Raw genomic sequence first — 27,120 nt, forward strand, 5'->3', positions numbered from 1 at the left:
AGGAATGTTATCCTTACAACAACATTTACTCAGGGGTAGAATGCATATGTACATTTGCAAATGAGATATTCTGGATGTTTTCTCTACTAGTTAGATTTTCAGGCAGCTAGAAGCAAAGAGAATGAGTTAATTGAAAGAGTGTGGTTGCAGCATTGAACCTATAGATGTCAGTGTTTAAAAGGGAAATTTGACATTTAAATCTCCAAGGGTACATGGAGAAAAGAGTAAAACACATTTTTATGAATGATAATGTTGCAGTGTGCAATATTTCTTACTTTTCCCACTGGAGATGTCAGTCCAATGTCTAGTTTTTATTGACATTTGGTTGAGTTGTCAACTAATGTGAAATCAACGTGAAATCAACAAGAAATGTCACCCGGTTGATTACTTTTTGCAAATCCAATCAGCTTTCCACATTGTTTCAATGTCATCACATTGATTGTTTTGGTTGAAATTACATGGAAACAACATTGATTCAGACAGTTTTTTCCTAGTGGGTTGTCACTATATAAAAAAGTGCAATAGAGCACAGTGTGTGAATGTGAGCGCATCAAATGACTCAGTCCTGTGGACTAATTTGTCGACTTTTTGTTAATGCTGAGACCAAGGTCTCTTTCCAAGATTAGCTCTATTTAGCACAACAATACACATCAAAATACAATATGCACATTCAACTACACATCCATATACACATTAAAACATACGTTAATATACACAACACTATATGAAAATAAAAACACAATCATAAAAAAACGACACATTCTTCATTAAAATGGTCCCCTAACAGCAGTCTGAAATTCCCTATAGGCACCAATTCCTCATATTTTAAAGATGAAGCCAACTAACGTTCACTGTCAGTTCAAGAAAAAAGACATTGAGCCCTTTCCAAAGGATGACGCGAGGAAGGTTGGGTTTGAACAGCACACTGTACGTGAGATGCAAGTGAACTGATGAGAGTCCTATCTTGAAGCCTACCACCGGCATTGAAACACCGAATTGAAACGTGAACGAGTCTTTTGAAATGTGGCAACGAGAAAATTATTGATGTTGAATTAGGGATGCGAGTTTAGAACACTTGTAGGGCTAAATTTCCACTAATAAAATGAGAGATCAGATAACTGTTTCAGCCTGATAAATGATAATGATAATCGCGTCCTGAATGTTTTTTTTTTTGTCGGCATATGGACATAGCGCGCTTCACAGCTGACGGTGCCATTGTGGGACATTTTCCAACACCAAAGGAAGGACACTACATTCAGCAGGTTCTTTATTCATTTAGCACACCAGACACATCATGACTGAGCCTTTTTACATTTCAAGGTGAGTACCATACTAACATTGATAAGTGCAGCTCATGAGAGGATTAAATGGAAAAGTTGGGTTATTACTTCGCGCGCTCAGGACGCAGTGAAATTATATACCCGCGCGTCCAAAATAAACGAGCTACATTCTTATTTTTTGAAGGGATTTACATGCATGTATATTCTTTCCACATGTATTTACATACAGGTATATTCTTTCGGGATCTTTCAGGATGTAGACAATGGTAACCATTCCGTAGAAGTCAGGTTAAATTGAATTGCATTTACTGTGATATCATCTCGTTCTCCCACTCAGCAAGCAGCTGATGGGGTACCAACGCATCTAGTACTCATGCTTCATGAGTTCTTTATATAGAGATAGTCAGATAGAATAGGCTATCTGGAGAATCTCATATTGTGATACATTTCCTACTGAATCGCTATTTTGTGGTGATGCAAAATCGTGGACATATTTCTCTATAGAGGCATCCCCTCTGTGTTTTTGAGGCAGGCACGTTACTTATGATTGACAACTGTCAGGGATTCTGGGTTTAGGCAGCAGCAGCAATAGGCACACACAACCTGAAGACCCTTTCATGAGACCTATCATCATCATTCTCAACATCCTAATCATGCTCAAATGGGCATACATCAAAATGTGCATCCTTAACAACCCAATAGTATTCATCAACCAGGTTGTCACCAAAATAATTATAATAGTAGCCTTAAATGGTTTATTTTTATTAATGGCAATACTATTTTCTATGCTTGTTTTCACTTAATACTTCAGGATACTGTGCACTTGTAGTCAGAAATACCTTTTCTTCGTGTAGGCAACCTACACGATTTTCTTCCTAACACATTTCATATTTCGTGGGGCCTACATTACACAAATGCATTTAATACAAGGCTCCACTTTTTTGTGTACATTACACAATTTGTTTTCATAATGCATTTAATACAAGGCTATGTCGAATTTTATGAGGGTTGCCAGATTTCAATTTTGTGGTATCGATTAAGGTATTTGATTGGGGATTGGGGATACATTTTTATGATGGGAAATTATAATGCACACCATAATACACACATGCACACAAACACTTACACACATATACACACTCTGTTTGTACTCATGTTATAGCCAACTCTTGACTTTTGTATGAATTATTTTTCATAGATGTCGGGAATAGTGGTATAGGAGAGTCTGAAATGAATGAAATAGCCTAACCCTATGCTATGTTAAATGCCAGCAGCAATTTCCAGTGAGAAAGGCTCAGTCTGAAGCCATTCGGCTATGGGTTTCACAGCCCTATAGTAATAATGCAAGTTGTATCAGCATAAAATGAGTTTATTTACAACCTATGGGGTAAAACATGTTGGGCAAAGTGGTATAGGAGAGTCTGACGTATAACCCTTAACTTGAGTTCAGTCTTCGCCAATGAGAACCAAGAGGGGCCTAGCTTCGTCCTTCATGACTGGGAAAGGCCTCTATTCTGGGCTGTAGAAAGTCCTACATCCATCTAATTAGATCTGAACAGGATGGATCAAAAGTTATTCATATTACTGGTTTACATCCTAAAAAAGGATAGTTGTGTTTTGCTGCATAACACACATATAATTTGTCTACCCATGTGATGTGGATCATTGTCATGTTATTTTATATTTAAGCTTCAGTAACAACAGAACACCATGGTTGTAATAACACTTTAAACAGGTCGTTTGGGTCCACACTGGTAAATTAACTTATTTTAAATAAACAGTCACAGAGGATTTTCTTCTGAATAACTGGTCAGAGCATAGCACTTTCCATTCAGCTTCAGGCAACATTGATGTAAGGCTTGATCACACCTGTAGTGACTACTTCTATCCATCATGCCCATTGCTGCTTATCCATTGTTCACTAGATATACCAATGTAATTACACCCAACACAATGTGGAAAAACAGAATGCTTCCCACCACTAGATCACATAAGTAGACGTGAGCTGGATGTGATCCCAACGCAGCCACCAATCTAGCAGAAGAAAGTGAAAGCTGCAACAGGGACTCTAACCAGGGCACATACGTGGTGAGGTGAGCTCTAACGGCCCTAGCCATGAAATCTTAGCCGGTCTCTGGGCAGAGGCACTGAGCCTACAGTGCTGGCATATAACTTGTTACAATAGCCTCGCCCATCGGGCTCCCGAGTGATGCAGCAGTCTAAAACGGAACCCAAACCGGCTGCGCGCGTGCGCCATTGTGCATTTATTTTGTCCCCCCACACCAAACGCGATCACGACACGCAGGTTAAAATATAAAAACAAACTCTGAACCAATTACATTAATTTGGGGACAGGTCGAAAAGCATTAAACATTTATGGCAATTTAGCTAGCTAGCTAGCTTGCACTTGCTAGCTAATTTGTCCTATTTAGCTAGCTTGCTGTTGCTAGCTAATTTGTCCTGGGATGTAAACATTGAGTTGTTATTTTACCTGAAATGCACAAGGTCCTCTACTCCGACAATTAATCCACACATAAAACGGTCAACCGAATCCTTTCTAGTCATCTCTCTTCCTTCCAGGCCTTTTCTTCTCTTGACTTTATATTGCGATTGGCAACTTTCATAAACTAGGTGCATTACCGCCACTGACCTCGTTCGTCTTTCAGTCACCCACGTGGGTATAACCAATGAGGAGATGGCACGTGGGTACCTGCTTCTATAAACCAATGAGGAGATGGGAGGCGCACACGACGCGAGCGGTGTAGTCAGCCTGTAAGGCACTGAATCGCAGCGCTAGAGGCGTCACTGTATCACAACCGCCCGTGATCGGAAATCTCATAGGGCGGTTCACAATTGGCCCAGCGTCATCCGGGTTAGGGGAGGGTTTGGCCAGGGTAGACCGTCATTGTATATAAGACATTTTTCTTAACTGATTTGCCTAGTTAAATATAAACATCTAAAAAGTATATAACATGATTGACACAACTGTAGTAGTCATAATGAAACAGCCTTGGAAGTGCCATAAGTGTAAGCCAACAATTCATTATTTTACATTAACCTGTTTAACTGCATTGATATGGCTTAATTGATCGTTATAGTTGCAAATACCATGCAGTTGCACAAGGGGAATTAAAAATAAACAGATTTGTTTTGCAGGTCTTCTGTTTCCCCACATTTATTGATTAATTAATTGCCCATCATGAAAATGTATCCGGATTCTCCAATCAAATACCTTCATTGATACCACAAAAAAAACTGACAAATACAGGTTATTTTTCTCAAATCTGGCAACCCTCATAAAATCTGACATTGCATCAGTATCCCAAAGTATTAACAAACAAACATAGAAAACAGCATTGGCATTAATATAAAAAAAGTAAGGCTACTATTATAAGTATTTCAGTGACAACCTGGTTGATTAACAATATTGTGTTGTTAACACATTTGTTTTTTATATAAATACACACAAAAAAGGCAGTGTAGAAAACCATCGCCCAGAATGCATTGCTCCAATAACTTTCAAAAGATTGTTCTGAAGTTTGCCCCCCAAAAATGTATTTTCCTATAAATGAAGTTGCACAAAATGTGTGTATTTTCACACAAATTAAGCCACACAAAAACACACAAATATGTAGTAAAATTAAATTTTTACATAATTTTCACAAAGTTAGTGTGAGATTGTGTTGGATGGGGGCATGTGATCATGTTTTTTTTAAATGTCAAAATCACCTTTAAGTAACATCAAACCAAATATGGAGTTGATTTGAATTGATTTCAGGTAATGTGGACTTTTTTTTTAAACATACATGCCCCCATCACTTCCATTCATTATTAGCTTGTGGTGGCTAAGGTTAGCTGAAGTTTGTAGTGACTGTTTAAAGAACTGAACAATGGATTACAGTTTTTCTTGGCCCATAGACTACTTTCAGGGTGAGGAACAATCTAAGATCATGTTGTAAAATAGTGAACTGCTCCTTTAAGCCTAAACAGCATCTGCAGTGCAAACTTCACAATGCTGTTGACCAAGCTCATCTCATCTTTGTTCTGTCTGTGTGTTTGGAAGGGGGATTGGATTTGTTGCCTTTTAGACTCTCCTAGTCATGCAAACCAGATGAACCCAGGGCTCTTGGTGTGCTCTCTGTGCTCTCTACGCTCATGCTTATCTCACTGGCCAGTTGGACTGGCATTTATTCAGATGGTCCCACCAGAGCTGTAAAGCTTCTCACAGAGAGAGAGATTGACTTCTCTCTGTTGACTCACTAATGCCAGGCCAGTAGCTTTATCAGTTGCCTGCTGATTTTAGAATTTAAATAGGTCTTTATTTTAGTTCATTTTTTATTACTGTAGGCCTACTGTCATATAATGAGATTGCGTTTTCCTTTAGAGGTGACTCTGGATTGCTTCTATTACTGTATCTCTATATCATTCTTTGCAATGGTAAAAATAGGGCTATTTCCTGCAGCATAACTTTCTATAATCTACTGACCCTGTTTTCATTGCCTCTCATCAGTCATGAGTTCTCTTCATATTTTTTGATTTAACGTTGCAACACTGGCTAGTGTGTTCTTTACCGAGGTGTCATGATTCCCCATTTTAAAATGATTATAGATAACAGGAGGCACGTTCACTAAACTCACATTATGATATTTTAGTGTGGAGTAATAGCCTGATCAAATGTTGACATTAAATATGGTTGTTGTGTGATCCAAACATCATCAGGAGCAATGTGGGTCAGCGGCAATGCCCTGCACTCTATTTGCAGTGGTAAGTCAGGCAAATTAGTGTATGTAAGACAATTACACGGTGTGTGACTGCACATCAGCTCACTACCCAGAGCTGGAGACCCCTCCCGTTGCCCACGGAGAAACTGATGAAACACGACAGCTCAGATGCTGTAGCCTGAGGAGGAAGAGGAGGAGGGCCCTCATGTTGGCTAGTATGTATGTATGTACATATGTATGTACTGTATGTATGTATGTACTGTATGTATGTATGTACTGTAAGTATGTATGTACTGTATGTATGTATGTACTGTATGTATGTGCTTGAGCGAGTGTACACACTTTTGCGTATGTGAAAGAGGGAACGTCACAAAGACAGACAAAGACAGAGTGAGAGTATGAAGGTGAGAAAGATAAATACAATCCCCAAATGAACAAACATGGCCTGTAGCTGTTTTCTTCTCTCTTCCGTCCTCTATCAAGTACCTGTTTATTTAGTGGTGTCTAAAAGCCAGCATAGAGGTAAAAAGACTGTACGTGTCTATTCAAAGTGTAGAGAGGTTAGTGGAGAGTGTAGGAGGAGAGATACAGGTGGAGGCATACAGGGAGCTCACCTGCCAGGTGGTACCATTGGCAGTACACTGCATGCAATATGGCACGACGCCTCCAGATTGTTATCCCTATTTTCAATGTAAATGCTGCTGTCACAGTGCTGTTGTACTGGATGTTCTCCTACAGGCTACTTCCATGTTGATTTGTAATCCCTGGCACTTTGTGAGATGGCATTGTGCTAGTGTAAATGGTTGAGCTTTTTAGACAATAGGCGAGAGCCACAGATTCATTAGTGAGAGAAATCAAATCAAATGTTATTCGTCACATACCCATGGTTAGCAGATGTTAATGTGAGTGTAGCAAAATGCTTGTGCTTCTAGAGACCTATGAGGTAATGACGGGACATTGAATAGATGAGCAGGGTTGAGAACTAAGAGATAAGAGCAGCGATAAAGACATATAGTACTCTATAGGAGGGGACTTGGCAGTGTCGAACATGTAATGTGAGGAGGAAGCAATTAAGTATTTAGGGGAACATGATTTGTGCAGTAAGTCAGTCTCTATGTTTTTATTCCCTGTACCGTGCCATTGACTCGGGCATTAGTGCAGAGTTTCAATGTAGGTTAAAGTTAGGGGCAGGATGGAAGAAGCTAAGCTGTATGAGCAGATGCTTTTATTTTCAGGGCTCTGGCTGTGTCCCACCTCCTTGGTCTTATTTACACTGGGGATTAAATGAGGAATGGGTGCTGCCGGTGCACCAGAGTCTCCAGGGGTGACGTTGTGAATAGTAGACACCATGTATTGTCTCTCCTCTTCCCTGTTTCTTTCTGGGCTCCCATTGATTTGTCAGCAGTGAAGGTAGCAGCTGCTCTCTTTGCGTTGTCATTTCTTTCATCGCAATTTTTTGTGCCAGCTACCTCCATCCTTGGCATCCTGATCCCTACACAGCCATATGGGCCAGTAGAGGGAAGCTGAGGAAACATACAGGCTTGTTCTGAATCAGTTGTTGTTGGCTTTGTGTGCGTGTCCATATAAGGGTGTGTGTGAATTTGCCGCTTCATATGTTCTTTTCCATTGTGCATGTTATTTCCCCCTCATATACTGTACTCTGTACATGGAAGTGCACTTTGTATATGGAAGTCTACTGTCTATAATTTCAGAGAGCAACATCTTTCACTACTATGTTTGGCTTTTCTATCTTGAATGATTGATGCCATCAAAGCTTACACAGTATAGCATACTACACACCCAGTCATACTGTAACTGACTGAGACGAATATAGCTGATCTACAGGGACAGTTACAATAAATGTAGGATGTCGTAAACTATATTAAAAAAAATACACTCAAGGCAGGAACAGACTAATGGTGCAACTAGCTGGTAATCTACGGGAACAGTGAGAGAGCATATCTGAACAGAACTCTATAGATGTTCCTTGTCCCTGCCCAAACCACACTGGAGAAGAGAGCTTGTATTTCATTAGCCTTATTCCCTAGTCCTCTCAGCTGTCATGCCAACAGTGTACTCGTAGCCTTGCTCTTCCCCGGTTCTTTTTAAGTCCCTTAAATGTCATTACCGATGGGGGTGATTTAGCGGCGTACAGACTTGCTCTGTCTTTCACTGAATGTTGAATTATAGAAGACCTGGTATTGCACTTGGGCTGCACAGGTTTTCATCAGAGTGCTGGAGGTCACTTTGACTTTCCCCTTTGATTCTCATCATTCATGCAACATGAGCGTTCCCTGATTCAAAGAGCCTGTTTCAGGTCACCATTAGTCAGTAGAGATCCAAAGTGAAATGTACTGAAGAGAGAGCCCAGGGAAGGGAATTGATGAGTGAATCTGACTATGGCAATGTTGGGAAGCTCTATATTTCCATGCGGACTCAGAATTCTGCAGTGTTGCAGCAATTTAAGTTTTACCGCTGTGCATAATGCCAATCATTGTCAGAGGTCACTGATTGTGTTTTGACAATATGCTTGAGGGGATTCCTTTCCCCTAGCTTGGTTCACTACCCTGTGGTTTTTACAACCGTAATATTTTGGATTGATTGAGTGATGTTTTATGGTTCTTAATGCATGGTCTCTAAAGCCATCAGTCTGAGAATTGTTCATTAGACAACACAATTGATATAAAATACATTTAATTATTATTTTACTCATAACATCAAACAATCCAACAAATGATTCTATCAAATAAAATGAGGAATAGCCTGAATTGATTTGAAGAGGCAAATGGTCACTAAATCTGTTAGAATTCACTGCTTGTAGGCCTGTCCAATAATCACAGTGTCATGTGTTTTAAATGAACATCCATATGTCATTATAGCCATTTGAGGGCTGAATGTGGGTTTGTAAGAAGACCAATAAAAGAAGAATCCATAGCCCCGGGCCTGGCCCTCCAATGAGAACACAAATAAGACACAGAGGAGTGATCACAAAACATTTATTTTACCATAAACCTCACAGGTCCCTCGTGATTAAATCTGACATTCATTTAAAAGTCATCATTATTAAAGACGCCATTTTCATGTCCTAATTCCTCTACCCCTCACTGTAGGTACCAGTGTCAGCCTCCGGCTCTGGCTCTCTGGCTCACTCTCCCCCCAATCTCCAACACGTATGACCTACTTCTGTCTCTGCATCATTGTAAACAGATCTACTAATTGCCTTCATTTATTCATTTGGAAGTCAAGTTCTGTTGGGGCTGGCGCCCTCCCAGTTCATTGATGTGTAATGTTTACAATTTCCCCCTCCCTATGACTCGTCCACATGGATTTGCGGACCCCAAGACAAAGGTATCCCGTCAGGCTTTGTGATTTAGCTCATGATTAAATGAGTGCCAATTTGAGGGGCATGAGACATTTCCGCAGTGTCCCATTGTGCAGACTGACCCAGATGTGGGGACATGGCAATATACTGCACATAATGCATCGACATAAGCTCTAGAAGGGATGAAGATGTCTTTATGGTTATATGGCTTTGTAAAGGGTTTGTGTGGTGGAATAGTCTAATCAAGTGAGACTTTGTCATTTCTTCAAACAATCATCTTTATTCAATATCGATTAATTATTGCAATAATGAGGCTGGTCCACCCAACACCCTTGAGTGTTGGAACGAGTAATCTAACCTTTACACAAATGCAGAGTTCTTTATATAGCTAACTAGCTGACTTCCTGGCGCTGACGGAAACATGGATTACCACAGATAACACTGCTACTCCTACTGCTCTCTCCTCGTCTGACTACGTGTTCTCGCATACCCCTAGAGCATCGAGCCAGCAGGGTGGTGGCACTGGAATCCTCATCTCTCCCAAGTGGACATTCTCTCTTTCTCCCCTGACCCATCTGTCTATCTCCTCATTTGAATTCCATGCTGTCACAGTTACCAGCCCTTTCAAGCTTAACATCCTTATCATTTATCGCCCTCCAGGTTCCCTTGGAGAGTTCATCAATGAGCTTGACGCCTTGATAAGTTCCTTTCCTGAGGATGGCTCACCTCTCACAGTTCTGGGTGACTTTAACCTCCCCACGTCTACCTTCGACTCATTCCTCTCTGCCTCCTTCTTTCCACTCCTCTCCTCTTTCGACCTCACCCTCTCACCTTCCCCCCCCTACTCACAAGGCAGGTAATACGCTTGACCTCATCTTTACTAGATGCTGTTCTTCCACTATCTAATTGCAACTCCCCTCCAAGTCTCCGACCACTACCTTGTATCCTTTTCCCTCTCGCTCTCATCCAACACTTCTCACTCTGCCCCTACTTGGATGGTATTGCGCCGTCCCAACCTTCGCTCTCTCTCTCCCGCTACTCTCTCCTCTTCCATCCTATCATCTCTTCCCTCTGCTCAAACCTTCTCCAACCTATCTCCTGATTCTGCCTCCTCAACCCTCCTCTCCTCCCTCTCTGCATCCTTTGATTTCCTCTGTCCCCTATCCTCCAGGCCGGCTCGGTCCTCCCCTCCTGCTCCGTGGCTTGACGACTCACTGCGAGCTCACAGAACAGGGCTCCGGGCAGCCGAGCGGAAATGGAGGAAAACTCGCCTCCCTGCGGACCTGGCATCCTTTCACTCCCTCCTCTCTACATTTTCCTCTTCTGTCTCTGCTGCTAAAGCCACTTTCTACCACTCTAAACTCCAAGCATCTGCCTCTAACCCTAGGAAGCTCTTTGCTACCTTCTCCTCCCTCCTGAATCCTCCTCCCCCTCCCCCCCCCTCCTCCCTCTCTGCGGATGACTTCGTCAACCATTTTGAAAAGAAGGTTGACGACATCCGATCCTCGTTTGCTAAGTCAAACGACACCGCTGGTCCTGCTCACACTGCCCTACCCTGTGCTTTGACCTCTTTCTCCCCTCTCTCTCCAGATTAAATCTCGCGTCTTGTGACGGCCGGCCGCCCAACAACCTGCCCACTTGACCCTATCCCCTCCTCTCTTCTCCAGACCATTTCCGGAGACCTTCTCCCCTACCTCACCTCGCTCATCAACTCATCCTTGACCGCTGGCTACGTTCCTTCCGTCTTCAAGAGAGCGAGAGTTGCACCCCTTCTGAAAAAACCTACACTCGATCCCTCCGATGTCAACAACTACAGACCAGTATCCCTTCTTTCCTTTCTCTCCAAAACTCTTGAACGTGCCGTCCTTGGCCAGCTCTCTTGCTATCTCTCTCAGAATGACCTTCTTGATCCTAATCAGTCAGGTTTCAAGACTGGGCATTCAACTGAGACTGCTCTTCTCTGTGTCACGGAGGCTCTCCGCACTGCTAAAGCTAACTCTCTCTCCTCTGCTCTCATCCTTCTAGACCTATCTGCTGCCTTTGATACTGTGAACCATCAGATCCTCCTCTCCACCCTCTCCGAGCTGGGCATCTCCGGCGCGGCCCACGCTTGGATTGCGTCCTACCTGACATGTCGCTCCTACCAGGTGGCGTGGCGAGAATCTGTCTCCGCACCACGTGCTCTCACCACTGGTGTCCCCCAGGGCTCTGTTCTAGGCCCACTCCTATTCTCGATATACACCAAGTCACTTGGCTCTGTCATATCCTCACATGGTCTCTCATATCATTGCTATGCAGATGACACACAATTAATCTTCTCCTTTCCCCCTTCTGACAACCAGGTGGCGAATCGCATCTCTGCATGTCTGGCAGACATATCAGTGTGGATGACGGATCACCACCTCAAGCTGAACCTCGGCAAGACGGAGCTGCTCTTCCTCCCGGGGAAGGACTGCCCGTTCCATGATCTCGCCATCACGGTTGACAACTCCCTTGTGTCCTCCTCCCAGAGTGCTAAGAGCCTCGGCGTGACCCTGGACAACACCCTGTCGTTCTCCACTAACATCAAGGCGGTGACCCGATCCTGTAGGTTCATGCTCTACAACATTCGCAGAGTACGACTCTGCCTCACACAGGAAGCGGCGCAGGTCCTAATCCAGGCACTTGTCATCTCCCGTCTGGATTACTGCAACTCGTTGTTGGCTGGGCTCCCTGCCTGTGCCATTAAACCCCTCCAACTCATCCAGAACGCCACAGCCCGTCTGGTGTTCAACCTTCCCAAGTTCTCTCACGTCACCCCGCTCCTCCGCTCTCTCCACTGGCTTCCAGTCGAAGCTCGCTTCCACTACAAGACCATGGTGCTTGCCTACGGAGCTGTGAGGGGAACGTCACCTCCGTACCTTCAGGCTCTGATCAGGCCCTACACTCAAACAAGGGCACTGCGTTCATCCACCTCTGGCCTGCTCGCCTCCCTACCTCTGAGGAAGCACAGTTCCCGCTCAGCCCAGTCAAAACTGTTCGCTGCTCTGGCACCCCAATGGTGGAACAAGCTCCCTCACGACGCCAGGACAGCGGAGTCAATCACCACCTTCCGGAGACACCTGAAACCCCACCTCTTTAAGGAATACCTAGGATAGGATAAAGTAATCCTTCTAACCCCCCCCCCCTTAAAAGATTTAGATGCACTATTGTAAAGTGGTTGTTCCACTGGATATTATAAGGTGAATGCACCAATTTGTAAGTCGCTCTGGATAAGAGCGTCTGCTAAATGACTTAAATGTAAATGTAAATGTCTAACACTAAGAATGCTTAGTCATGGTTGGTTCCACCCCTCCCATGGAGATTGGGGCATCAGAAGCCACTCTGGGTTCATCCTGTCGTTATCTGCATGGGGGTGTATTGTCTTAACCCCACCCTGGCTTAGTTTCCCAGATGCAAGGATGATTTTGAGACAATGGGGGATTGTTCTACTTCTAAGCTATCTCTAGTAAAACACATTCTTGTCTATGTAATGCAGTCTTTAACTCATTTGTCAGCTCAAGCCATCTCTAGTGACCATATGCCCAGATTAGCTGCATGGAACTAGAGTGGAGACCATAAAAACACAGACACTAGCAGGACAGAAATGTCTTACTATTGGTTAAATATTAATGGTTAACAATTCATATTAATTAAATCAGGTAAATACGTAATTTTTCTCTCAATTGTCAAAACCCCTGATATTCCACCCTAAAACCTAGGATTGGGGAACACAGCAATTCTCTGAAGGTTTTATATAACTAGATCACATCCAGTCCTGTCCCTGTGCCTCCATACTGGGTTAATACTCGGTCTTGTCCAGCCTGATCAGACATGGCCACAAGGGACACAGTTTTCATCACATCTGATGAAAGGACACAACTCTATTGTTGCCTCAGTGTGAGAACACTGTGTCTGTCCTGCAGCCTGAAAGATGGTGTCACAGCCGGCTGACTGTTTCCAATCCTCTCACACGTTATCAGCCTGGGCCCAGCACGAGCCTCAGAGGCTGCTGCAAATGGAACACATTCCTGAGATATAAAGCACAATACGCACTGTGCATAAAGTGCACAGAGGGAAAGAAGGAGACATTTCTGTGATCATTTTAAATCATGTTTATGTATGGTCACAGACGGTTACCCTCCAATGAATCACACATAACAACACACTGCAGAGTGTATGCCAGAATGCCGAGCCAATGTACTCCAATGTAGGCTGAAAACATAGGCACAGCCCTTGGTGGAGGTCTTAAGGTTGAATTAAACATAATGGCATGGCATGGCATTTTGACTCAGATTGGTGCCCTCCACCATAGCCTGGCATCCCCAGAGGCCTGAGCATGTTTTTCAATGAGTGTGTGTGAATGAGTCATGTCTGGGGCTAAGGCTGGGGTTGGAAGGAGTGTGTCTGACTGGCAAGGCAGTGTATTCAGCAGGGAGGGCTGCAGCCAGCAAGGAGCTGTCCCTATAATCCAGGGTAAACACAGAGCAGTGTGACTGCATGGCACGCCTCGAACATGACTGAAATCCAGCAGAAAATAAATGGATAGACTGCTGTTACTTCCTGCTTCTGGCCCACCTTGTTGTTCTCTATAGAAGGTTTGGCTTGATCTTCACAACACTGAATTCACCTCTGTTGGTCTCTGTATTGAGGAACTATGCGGCCCCTTGTCGTTTCTATAATATTTGTCCTTAGCTTTACGGTTTCAATGAAAATTGAGGGATTACATATCATTTTGCACAGACACAGACATAATACTTGAGGCGCAACTAAGATTTTAATGCAAATGATGTTGGTTCATAACACTGAAGTTGGTCATATGATTTGGATTGGAATGATTAACAATAAAATAATAGCTTTCCCAAACCACTGAACACAGCAACTCAAGGTGGTCTCCCATGATATTGTAAACTGGAAGCTTAATATAGTGTTTGAAATGGGGTGCACTCATGGGGGGGTAAAAATGATTTGTGACAATCCATTTGCTTGGGCAACCTGTTAATTGAATTCATTTTCTGCATGTACAACAATTAAATGCTGCATAGAGTCAAGCCAGATTACCCTGAAGCCTTCATAAAACAGAGCTACAGCTCACACCTGTGTGAGAATCATGTAACAGGGCCCGTAGATTCACTAGGCTAAGACTATTCATAATGTTTCACTACAAAGGCCAATTGAATACAACATGTTATTATATTAGCATAGAAACTAGATAAGGAATGTCTAGTTACTGCAGATGTGAGAGAGAGATTGTCAGGAGAAGGACATGTGATATCTTTATTCAAATCAAAGGAGAGGGAATGCTTGGTAGAGCTACGGTAGCCAAGGCTCTGTTGGTAGCCAAGGCTCTGTTGGTAGCCAAGGCTCTGTTGGTAGCCAAGGCTCTGCTGGTAGCTAAGGCTCTGCTAGTAGCTAAGGCTCTGCTGGTAGCCAAGGCTCTGTTGGTAGCTATGGCTCTGCTAGTAGCCAAGGCTCTGCTAGTAGCTAAGGCTCTGCTGGTAGCCAATGCTCTGTTGGTAGCTATGGCTCTGCTAGTAGCCAATGCTCTGCTAGTAGCTAAGGCTTTGCTGGTAGCCAAGGCTCTGCTAGTAGCCAAGGCTCTGCTAGTAGCCAAGGCTCTGCTAGTAGCCAAGGCTCTGCTACAGTATTAGCTAAGGCTCTGCTGGTAGCCAAGGCTCTGCTGGTAGCCAAGGCTCTGCTGGTAGCCAAGGCTCTGCTACAGTATTAGCTAAGGCTCTGCTGGTAGCTAAGGCTCTGCTGGTAGCCAAGGCTCTGCTGGTAGCCAAGGCTCTGCTGGTAGCCAAGGCTCTGCTGGTAGCCAGGGCTCTGTTGGTAGCCAAGGCTCTGTTAGTAGCCAAGGCTCTGTTAGTAGCCAAGGCTCTGTTAGTAGCCAAAGCTCTGCTAGTAGCCAAGGCTCTGCTAGTAGCCAAGAGTCTGCTAGTAGCCAAGGCTCTGCTAGTAGCCAAGGCTCTGCTACAGTATTAGCCAAGGCTCTGCTGGTAGCCAAGGCTCTGTTAGTAGCCAAGGCTCTGCTGGTAGCCAAGGCTCTGCTAGTAGCCAAGGCTCTGCTACAGTATTAGCTAAGGCTCTGCTAGTAGCCAAGGCTCTGCTACAGTATTAGCTAAGGCTCTGCTGGTAGCTAAGGCTCTGCTGGTAGCCAAGGCTCTGCTGGTAGCTAAGGCTCTGCTGGTAGCTAAGGCTCTGCTGGTAGCCAAGGCTCTGCTGGTAGCCAAGGCTCTGCTGGTAGCCAAGGCTCTGCTGGTAGCCAAGGCTCTGTTAGTAGCCAAGGCTCTGTTGGTAGCCAAGGCCCTGCTGGTAGCCAAGGCTCTGTTGGTAGCCAAGGCTCTGTTGGTAGCCAAGGCTCTGTTGGTAGCCAAGGCTCTGCTGGTAGCCAAGGCTCTGCTGGTAGCCAAGGCTCTGCTACAGTATTAGCTAAGGCTCTGCTGGTAGCTAAGACTCTGCTGGTAGGCAGCTATCTCCAGTCAGCACCTGTGGCTCTCCCTCCCAGGAGCCACAGGATTGACCTTTTATGTGTATCCTGCACAGCACAGCTTGCCAGGGCAGTGACATTTTATTTATTTATTTATCTGGATATAGAGTTTTGATATTTTCTTGTAACATTTAGATTTGTAACTGACATGTATAACAACCAAAGAACTCCATGATGAAAGGATGGCAACAGAATAGGGCAGCAATGTCGGTGCCAGTAAAGTGTTTCCCCTAGGATTTCTTTCAGCACCGGTGGCAAAGGTGGTATGTGTTGTATGTTTTAGAGAACAGGGAGAGAATACACAAAGTGTGTTTGTCTGCCAAAGCGACCAGAGGAAAAAGGAACACTCCAGTGATTTCCCCCTTGATGTCTTTGAGGCAGGGACAGATGGAGATGAGACACAAGTGGAGTTGGAGAGATCCCAGACACCACTGTGTCAATCCTCCAGTCCTGTCTTTCCTCCCCTTCCCTGGCTCATACACAACATACACTGCCAGACATCCTGTTAGTAGTTAGCAATGGAGTGCAGCCATGGCCACCTCTGTCCAATTCTAGGACACACATTACCATTTTTATTTAACCTTTACTCTAACCAGGACGTCTCATTGAGATAAATCATCTATTTTCCTATCTTAAGGGGACCTAGGACCGAGAAGGCAATTCTTTCCACGCTAAAGGCTTTGAGCTGGCCAAATGCTTCTGTACCATTTCACTGGGAAGGTGAATGGTTTGTGAAGCGAAGAGGCTACAGTAGAGAGCTGTTGGTCTGGAATCAGACAGGACAGAGTGTGTGGCTTGTGGAGCCAGCTTGGCTAAGCCTCCAGAGTTGCTGGGACTTAGACAAAAGGAGTGGGTGCAGTGCAAGCAGATGTGGACTCCTAATTTACAGTCCTTTCCTCTGCGCATGGCACTTTTATTACTACTATAATGGACTGGGATGAAGTGAGTGCAAGTATGAAACCACCAGTTCTCCCTCATCTCTGATCAATGTTCCCTACCCTAGATTAATAAGGACTCATATAAACAGGATGCCTGGTAAACATGCCATTTGTTCTCCAGGTCCAAAGTGACTAACCAGGTTAACTTGACTAATCAATGTGAGAAATGTTTTAATTTAGACAGATGTGAACTCAAACTAAAGCATAAAACACATGATGATCAGTAGATTGTGAAAAGAAAGAAAGTCATACAATACATGATTTTTCAAGGCTTTCACTCTCCTTTCTCTAATCCATCCATCAATCTACTCATCCATCCACTCATCTATCCATGCATTCCATGCAATATTCTAGAGGCATTGTTTGTCTCCTGGTTGAAACATCTACATAAACTATGCTAATGAAATTAACCGAGGAAGCGAAAGGGTTGATGCTGCCTGACTTTGAATCCCTAATGATTCTTACCATCCCTGGAAAAGGCCTGATTAATTTAGGAATGTCTGCCGCGCTGGAGAGAGTGACTAATTCCTGGAGGATTTGACTATTTAGGAGAACAAGAGGGAGGGGAGTAAAGAAAACAGGGAACTGGATACATGGAAACATAATTAATACACTTGGATCCTATCCTGCAGATAGGGGAAGCAGAGAGAACACCTCACAGAGAGAATGAGCCCCTGCAGATAGGGGGAGCAGAGAGAACACCTCACAGAGAGAATGAGCCCCTGCAGATAGGGGGAGCAGAGAGAACACCTCAGAGAGAGAATGAGCCCCTGCAGATAGGGGAAGCAGAGAGAACACCTCAGAGAGAGAATGAGCCCCTGCAGATAGGGGAAGCAGAGAGAACACCTCAGAGAGAGAATGAGCCCCTGTGTAACCGATGTGAAATGGCTAGTTAGTTAGCGGTGGTGCGCGCTAATAGCGTTTCAATCGGTGACGTCACTCGCTCTGAGACTTGAAGTAGGGTTTCCCCTTGCGTTGCAAGGGCCGCGGCTTTTGTGGCGCGATGGGTAACGATGCTTCGTGGGGTGTCAGTTGTTGATGTGTGCAAGGGTCCCTGGTTCGAGCCCGGGTTGGGGCGAAGAGAGGGACGGAACCTACACTGTTACACCTGCAGATAGGGGAAGCAGAGAGAACACCTCCGAGAGAGAATGAGCCCCTGCAGATAGGGGAAGCAGAGAGAACACCTCAGAGAGAGAATGAGCCCCTGCAGATAGGGGGAGCAGAGAGAACACCTCAGAGAGAGAATGAGCCCCTGCAGATAGGGGGAGCAGAGAGAACACCTCAGAGAGAGAATGAGCCTCTGCAGATAGGGGAAGCAGAGAGAACACCTCAGAGAGAGAATGAGCCTCTGCAGATAGGGGAAGCAGGGAGAACACCTCAGAGAGAGAATGAGCCCCTGCAGATAGGGGGAGCAGAGAGAACACCTCAGAGAGAGAATGAGCCCCTGCAGATAGGGGAAGCAGAGAGAACACCTCAGAGAGAGAATGAGCCCCTGCAGATAGGGGAAGCAGAGAGAACACCTCTCCTGCTAATCTAGCCCAACGTATTGATTGCAGTGGGGATAGAGGTCTACACTGTGAAGTGATTACTGCAATTCCGTGTTCCATTGATGTATGTTGTGTCTGAGAAAGCAGAGCAGAAGAACAAGGGTGAAACCGTTTCAAGATGTTATTTTTCAGTGTGATTCTGTGCTGTCTCTGGCCTGTATCTCTTAGGCCTGTCTTTTATAATGGAAAACTCTTGTCACTAAAATGTCACCCTTGTATAATTGGAGGGAGGTTATTCATAATAATTTTTTTTTTAAATCAAATTGTTTTATAAATAAAACCCTGTTTTATGAGTCCTTGCTAAAGGTTTATGAAAGGTTTATTATAACATGTTCGGTTTATTTATCTTCTATTTCAGGATGATGTGAAGACCATTGTTGAGGATATCAACTAGAGTGCAGCCTGACTGAGTACAGCCTTGATCATTCCTGCCCTACAGCACTAGACATTTTGTCTGGACTTGCCATCTCTTAGAAGCCCTATGGGGATGGGGACGTGTTTGGATATAGGATGCACTTACTGCGGCCGTACTAAGGAGCAGTCATGGCCCCTGACGTGGTGGCTGTTGGTCCTGATGTCCATCTCCCTAGCAATGGGCCAAGGTCATTCCGTCAACACTTTCCAGTCAGAGAGGAGAGAGTGGACCCTGAACCACCTGACAGTGCACAAGACCACTGGTGTTCTCTATGTTGGTGCTGTGAACCGGATCTACAAGCTGTCTGCCAACCTGACACTTCTGGTCTCCCACGACACAGGTCCTGAGTACGACAACAACGCCTGCTACCCTCCTCTTATAGTGCAGCCCTGCTCAGAGCCCTTGGCATCCACTGACAACATTAACAAACTGCTGCTCATAGACTACTCCCACAACCGCCTGCTGGCCTGTGGCAGCCTCTACCAGGGAGTCTGCAAGCTGATGCGACAGGACGACCTGTTTATCCTGGTAGAGCCCACTCACAAGAAAGAGCATTACCTCTCCAGTGTCAACCAGACAGGCACCATGTATGGTGTCATCGTACCCTCCTCGCAGGGCCAGGACGACACCCTGTTCATCGGCACAGCCGTGGGTGGGAAGCAGGACTATTTTCCCACCATCTCCAGCCGTAAGCTGCCCCGAGACCCAGAGTCCTCTGCCATGCTGGACTACGAGCTCCACACAGACTTTGTCTCCTCTCTCATTAAGATCCCCTCTGACACGCTAGCTCTGGTCCCGCGCTTTGACATCTACTACATCTACGGCTTCGCCAGCGGGAACTTTGTCTACTTCCTGACCGTGCAGCCAGAGACCCCAGAGAATGGGATGCCAGCTGGCAGTTCCCCTGGTGACCTGTTCTACACAACCCGCATCATACGCCTCTGCAAAGGGGACACAAAGTTCCACTCTTATGTGTCTTTGCCAGTGGGCTGTGTACACAAGGGAGAGGAGTATCGCCTCCTACAGGCCGCCCACCTGTCTAAGGCAGGGAAGGTATTGGCCAGGTCCTTCAACATCAGTGCCCAGGATGACATCCTCTTTGCTGTGTTCACCAAGGGTCAGAAGCAGTACCACAAGCCTCTGGACAACTCCGCCCTGTGTATCTTTACCATCCGAGACGTCAACGCCCGCATCAAAGAGCGCCTGCAGTCCTGCTACCAGGGAGAGGGTAACCTGGAATTGCACTGGCTGCTGGGAAAGGACGTGCAGTGCACCAAGGCGGTAGGTACCTGTAGCTAAACCCCTGAAGAGGGCTCTGCATCCAGTCCCTTCATTAACATCCAGCTAGCCTGGGGCCAACCAGCATTGGCTCCTCTGATGTGGCATACGTACACATTATTCAGACAGTGGAGCTGACAGGTTAGAGAATGTAATATTTGAAGCTCTTTGATTACCCCACAGCCTTGATTACACTAACAGTAGCCAGAATCCCGCTGAAGAGTCCCATTCACCGTTTTCTATATTCCAAAAGAGCAGCAGAGTAAGTGGGGGCGATGAATGTACAATGCTAATCAGAGAAGTTTTGTATGTCGCTTTGATTCCATTTAGAGGCTCAGGCTCTCTCTCTCTCTCTTTCTCTCTCACTCTCTCTCTTTCCATTTGTGACTGTAATTCTGTATGATATGAAGCTGTCAGTGTTCAGAAAAACGGTAACAAGGACATCCATCAAGGTTGTTATTCAGCAACTCTCACCTAACCACTTTGATTCCACCATTGCCTCCAATATCCTATTTTGCTAATAGTCATATACTGCCTCTTACCCATGTCATCCATCTGTTCCAGTGCAGAAGAAAGCAGAATAGATACTCTCCAGAGGTGCAGGAAATGAAAGTACAAATGTGTTGCCCTAAAAAGTGAGATTTCTATTCCGTCTGACAGGCCATTAGTGGATGTTTGAGGTGGGTTGTGCTAGATGTAAAAGGACTGCTTAGCATGCGAGCCTCTTTGATGCTAAATCAAAACCTGACATCTCTGGGACTGTGTATTTGTGTGATGTCAGATCAAGCGATTTAAATCACAGAAACCGGAACAAAACACATGGCGTTCTCCTGTTTGCCATGAGCAATTAAACTGCTCAACAAACACACTGTCGTGGCATTGTTTACAAATGTAACAGCCCCAATAACGGCCTTGAAAACCATGGTAATTGTGTGTAGCAAATATGTAAGGATTTTTACAGCAGTCTTTTTTAGATTTCTTACTCTCATTCTCTTGCTCTCTGTCTCACCCATCTCTCCCTGTCTTCCCCCATCTCGCTCTGCAGCCTGTGCCTATCGATGATCACTTCTGTGGGCTGGATATCAACCAGCCCCTTGGGGGCTCCCAGCTGGTAGCTGGCCTGACGGTGTATATTGAGACCAGGGACAGGCTGACCTCTGTCATCTCCTACGTCTATAATGGCTACAGCGTGGCCTTTATCGGCACCAGGAGTGGCAGACTGAAGAAGGTGAGCATGGGGGATTCTTTCTCCACACCCACATGAAAAAATATTATAATATACTATGGTATAAATACTTGTATTCACTGTTGTGTTTTTTCACTACTGTGAATACTGTAGTATTTCGGGGACTATACTGTAGTATTTCCAGCTAACTATAGTATTTACAGTTTACTGTAGTAAATTAAAATTGTAGTATATACTATAGTAGTTATTGTAGTGTTTTTACGGATTTAGTATACTGTAGTGTTTTTTCGGACTGTACTATTTACTGTAGTGTTTTTGCGGACATTACTGTGTTATTTACTATAGTGTTTTTGTTTTATTATCTTTTACATAGATATAGATTCCTTGAGGAAACCTAATATAGATTCCTTGACGAAACCTAATTGAGAAATACTAAAAGAGCACATTTTCCATAACCTGTAGGTAGGTAGGTAGGTCTGAATGGATAGTTCAGAGCTTCTGCACTTTTCTATAACACAATATATGGTCTACACATGGCATGTACTGTAGGTTTCTCACTTATGGGTTGCACAAATTGGGATATGGAGGAGGGGAATCGGCAGGGTATATGCAAATGAAATACTGTAGTATTTACTATAGTTAAAAAAGTGTGTTTTTGTCATGTTTTTTGCTGAAAATAATTTATAAATATTTTATAATTATTAGATGATGCTTACCCGACACACTTGTCTAAATTGATGGGTCATGTGAAAGAAATGCTATATCCACCCCCCAGCCACTTCTAGCTAAGTAGATGGGTGACTATTCTTCATGAAATACAATAGATGGCCGTAATCACCCCCAGACACACCTGGCTAATTAGATGGGTCATGTAATAATCCGGCCGAAGTGGAGTCTTTTGTTTAGACATGTAGCTAGCTAGGTAGCTAGCTAGCTAAACAATGAACCAGCATAATCCAAACTCATACTACTATCAATACAAACATTGTCATAGCTGTACTAGGAATCTTCAGGTAGCTAAAGCTAACAAACTAGGTTCAATGTTAGATAACTAACAATAGGCTATAACTAGCAATGCAAATGGCTTTCTGATTCGAATAATATTACTGCACAGATCATACATGTAAGGTTAGCTAATGAGCCAGCAAGCTAACGTTCACTAGCTAACTAACAGTGCGCTTTAATTTGCAATAAAAATTACTTCCAGACAAAATTAGAAACTTAAATCTGAAAATGTAGCTAGACTCTTACCCGTATACATGAATGAACACTTCACGGCAGACTGGAACCATTTAACTCCGTTTTGTTTGTAGATACATCTTGTTTGGCCAGCGTTATGTCAAGTCACTCCGGTTCACACTGACCGTGTGCAGAAAGTAGCCCATCATTTTTTCCAACTGATCTGTTGAAAGCGCCTGATAAATTCAGGGCATCAATATTGTTGAGAAAAGTAGTTCTCGATGGCTAACGTCATATCTTTCAAAAACTGTGTGGTAGAAAGTACTATCAACACAAACTGAACAGCTCACGTTAAAGACAGAAGCATGCTACATGGCAGACCAATCCAAATTCATCTCCCGGCATGTCCAGCCCATCCAGTATCTCAGCCAATCATGGCTAGTGGGATGGTTCCTGTCTTCTTCCATGGCTAAACCGACTAGGCTCGTAATTGAACCTGTTTAGGATAGGGGGCAGTATTTTCACGGCCGGATAAAAAAACGTACCCAATTTAATCTGGTTATTACTCCTGCCCAGAAACTAGAATATGCATATAATTGTTTGATTTGGATAGAAAACACCCTAAAGTTTCTAAAACTGTTTGAATGGTGTCTGTGAGTATAACAGAACTCATATGGCAGGCCAAAACCTGAGAAGATTGCATACAGGAAGTGCCCTCTCTGACCATTTCTTGGCCTTCTATAGCCTCTTTATGGAAAATAGAGGATCTCTGCTGTAACGTGACATTTTCTAAGGCTCCCATAGGCTCGCAGAAGGCGCCAGAACGGGGAATGATGACTCTGCAGTCCCTGGCTGAAAAACAGTAGCGCATTTAGATAGTGGTCGATCTGAGAACAATGAAACGGGCGTGCGCGTGCATGTGAAGAGTCCATTTTACATTTTCAGTCTTTGAACGAAAACGACGTCTCCCGGTCGGAATACTATCGCTATTTTACGAGAAAAATCACATAAAAATTGATTTTAAACAGCGTTTGACATGCTTCAAAGTACGGTAATGGAATATTTTGAATTTTTTGTCACGATACGCGCCGGCGCGTCACCCTTCGGATAGTGTCTTGAACGCAAGAACAAAACGCCGCTATTTGGATATAACTATGGATTATTTGGAACCAAAACAACATTGGGTGTAAACTAGTAGTCCTGGGAGTGCATTCTGACGAAGAACAGCAAAGGTAATCCAATTTTTCTTATAGTAAATCTGAGTTTGGTGAGTGCCAAACTTGGTGGGTGTCAAAATAGCCCGGCCATCATGGCTAGCTATCTACTCAGAATATTGCAAAATGTGCTTTCACCGAAAAGCTATTTTAAAATCTGACACCGCGATTGCATAAAGGAGTTCTGTATCTATAATTCTTAAAATAATTGTTATGTTTTTATGAATGTTTATCGTGAGTAATTTAGTAAATTCACCGGAAGTTTCGGTGGGTATGCTAGTTCTGAACGTCACATGCTAATGTAAAAAGCTGGTTTTTGATATAAATATGAACTTGATTGAACAAAACATGCATGTATTGTATAACATAATGTCCTAGGAGTGTCATCTGATGAAGATCATCAAAGGTTAGTGCTGCATTTAGCTGTGGTTTTGGTTTTTGTGACATTATATGTTAGCTTGAAAAATGGGTGTGTGATTAATTCTGGCTGGGTACTCTCCTGACATAATCTAATGTTTTGCTTTCGTTGTAAAGCCTTTTTGAAATCGGACAATGTGGTTAGATAAAGGAGAGTCTTGTCTTTAAAATGGTGTAAAATAGTCATATGTTTGAAAAATGGAAGTTTTTGGATTTCTGACGTGTTTGTAATTCGCGCCACGCCCTATCATTGGATATTGGAGCGGTGTTCCGCTAGCGGAACATCTAGATGTAAGAGGTTTTAACAATTTTATTTGTATTTATGGATGGAATATAAGTTTGTTATTAAGGCACATGAAATATCATGTTTCAGAAGGCATTTCCGCCCAAAATCCCGTTTTGATAAAATATATCTATGTTTACGTTCAAATCCCTCTCCTGTGAAGTAGTGATGTGCTACATACGCCTAGTTTCTTGAAACGAGTCACAAATGCATCCAACATTCTCCTCAGTGATAAACTATAATAAGTTAGTAGTATTTCCTTTGGAAATACTACTAAGCACACAGCAAACAAAGCTCTCATGAATGCTCTCAAGTGCAGATAGTGCATTAATTAAAGCTTTTTGAGAACTGACCAAGTGAGGAAACTCTCGAAAGTAAATCTAAACGATTCAAGCTTTTCAGAAACATGACTTCACAGTGGACAGGAAGGAGATATTTGGTGATTGAAGGGATTAGTAGAGAATTTCAGACAGGAGGACGACTGGCAAGGAAGGTGTGTTTGAGGCTAAATTTAACTGCATGCTGTGAACAGTAGTCTCAATACAGAAATCTTCACAGTAGATAGACCGTTCACTACAAATTAATATCTACATATCATTAAAGTGACAACATTTACTGATGGCATGACTACGTTTATATCCTCTGCTTCCCTTGAGTTCTGCTCGCATTTGGATATTTAAACATATCCTGTACTTAGTACATACCCATGAGCATGTATGCAAAGACACCCACACACACACACACACTCACACACGGCCATGCATATACACAACAGGATGTTACCATAGGATATCAGTTAAGAAAATGAAGACCAGACGAGTGTGTGAATTTCTCTGTTTTCTATCTCCCACAGTACTGTATTATTTGGTTGACCCTGGGAACCCCCCAAAACAAAGGGAATGGAGGAGGGGGTTATACAGGAGGAGAGAACAGGAAGCAGGGACCTGAAGGAGAGCCCAAAATCTCAGAGGGGAAAATCAAATCAAATTTTATTTGTCACGCCGAATACAACAGGTGAAATGCTTACTTACAAGGCTTGTGTCACTGGGCAGCTCTCGGCTGTGCTTCCGTTTGTAGTCTCTAATAGTTTGCAAGCTCTACCACATCTGATGCGCGTCGGAGCCAGGGTAGTACGATTCGATCTTAGTCCTGTATTGATGCTTTGCCTGTTTGATGGTTCGTCGGAGGGCATAGCGGGATTTCTTATAAGCTTCCGGGTTAGAGTCCCACTCTTTGAAAGCGGCAGCTCTACCCTTTAGCTCAGTGTGAATGTTGCCTGTAATCCATGGCTTCTGGTTGGGGTATGTACGTACAGTCACTGTGGTGACGACGTCCTCGATGCACTTATTGATAAAGCCAGTGACTGATGTGGTGTACTCCTCAATGCCATCGGAAGAATCCCGGAACAAATTCCATTCTGTGCTAGTAAAACAGTCCTGTAGTTAAGCATCTGCTTCATCTGACCACTTTTTTATAGACCGAGTCACTGGTGCTTCCTGCTTACATTTTTGCTTGTAAGCAGGAATCAGGAGGATAGAGTTATGGTCAGATTTGCCAAATGGAGGGCGAGGGAGAGCTTTGTATGCGTCTCTGTGTGTGGAGTAGAGGTGGTGTAGATTTATTTTCCCTCTGGTTGCACATTTAACATATTGATAGAAATTCGGTAAAACTGATTTAAGTTTCCCTGCAAGTCATCCGCCACTTGGAACGCCGCCTCTGGATGAGCTTTTTCCTGTTTGCTTATGGCGGAATACAGCTCATTTAGTGCGGTTTTAGTTCCACCCTCGCTCTGTGGTGGTATGTAGACAGCTACGAAAAATACAGATGAAAACTCTCTGGGTAAATAGTGTGATCTAGAGCTTATCATAAGATACTCAACCTCAGGCAAGCAAAACTTTGAGACTTCCTTAGATATCGTGCACCAGCTGTTGTTTACATAAATGCATAGGCCCCCGCCCCGTGTCTTACCAGAGGCTGCTGTTCTGTCTTTCCAATAGAGTGTATGTTCTTAGTGTCGTCGTTCATCCACGACTCGGTGAAGCATAAAATATTACAGTTTTTAATGTCCCGTTGGTCGGATATACGTGCTTTCAGTTCGTCCCATTTATTTTCTAGCGCTTGAACATTAGCTAGCAGAATGGAGGGTCCTCACAAGGCACCCTGATCTTTTGCCTCACTCTCCGTTTCCTTCTCCAGCGAATCTCCAAGAAAAACTTGGTCATAGGAGACGGTAGCAGCAACATTATATACAAAACATGTTACGAACAACGCGGAAAAACAATCAAAATAGTATGATTGGTTGAGGGCCGATAAGACGGCTGCCCTACCCATCGGCGCCATCATCTGTCACCTCACCTCAGGTGACTTAGAGGAGTCTCTGGTTACGTAGTAGAAACTGTGGTATGGGGCCTTGGAAGCTAGCCATGCTGTAGAACGTTAACTTCAGGGATTTAGGGAAAACCTCAAGGATCATTCAGAAAACATCCTGTACCTTTGGGACAATACTGCTGTATGTTTTTATTTTCTTTATCAGACGAGCTCTCTCCCACACACACACACACACACACACACACACACACACACACACACACACACACACACACACACACACACACACACACACACACACACACTTAGAGTGCATTCATCATAGTTAGTAATCCTGTTTGGTAATAGCATTTGCTAACATACAGCTTGTTCAATGCTAGGAATCAATACAGCTCTCTTAGTAGCGGTGATGTCATGTCTGACTGATTAGCGCAGGGGTGTAATACAGACATCCACCTATTTGGCTCTCACTAAACACGTCCCCCTTTCATTAGGCACTGCAGC

General features: G+C 43.9%; 1 protein-coding gene across 1 annotated transcript in view; it reads left to right on the forward strand.

Annotated features, from left to right (window-relative positions):
- The first annotated feature begins 931 nt into the window (after positions 1-931).
- Positions 932-27,120, forward strand: part of LOC106565878 (plexin-A2) — a 68,406-nt gene continuing 42,217 nt past the window's right edge. The window contains exons 1-3 of the mRNA XM_014133513.3: positions 932-1,320; positions 18,675-20,012; positions 21,055-21,237. Coding sequence (XP_013988988.1) covers positions 18,798-20,012; positions 21,055-21,237 — 1,398 coding nt within the window. The 5' untranslated portion in view covers positions 932-1,320; positions 18,675-18,797. The remainder of the gene's footprint in view (positions 1,321-18,674; positions 20,013-21,054; positions 21,238-27,120) is intronic.

The sequence above is a fragment of the Salmo salar genome, chromosome 12 (assembly GCF_965601325.2).
Source record: "Salmo salar chromosome 12, fSalSal1, whole genome shotgun sequence".
NCBI classification, from domain to species: domain Eukaryota; kingdom Metazoa; phylum Chordata; class Actinopteri; order Salmoniformes; family Salmonidae; genus Salmo; species Salmo salar.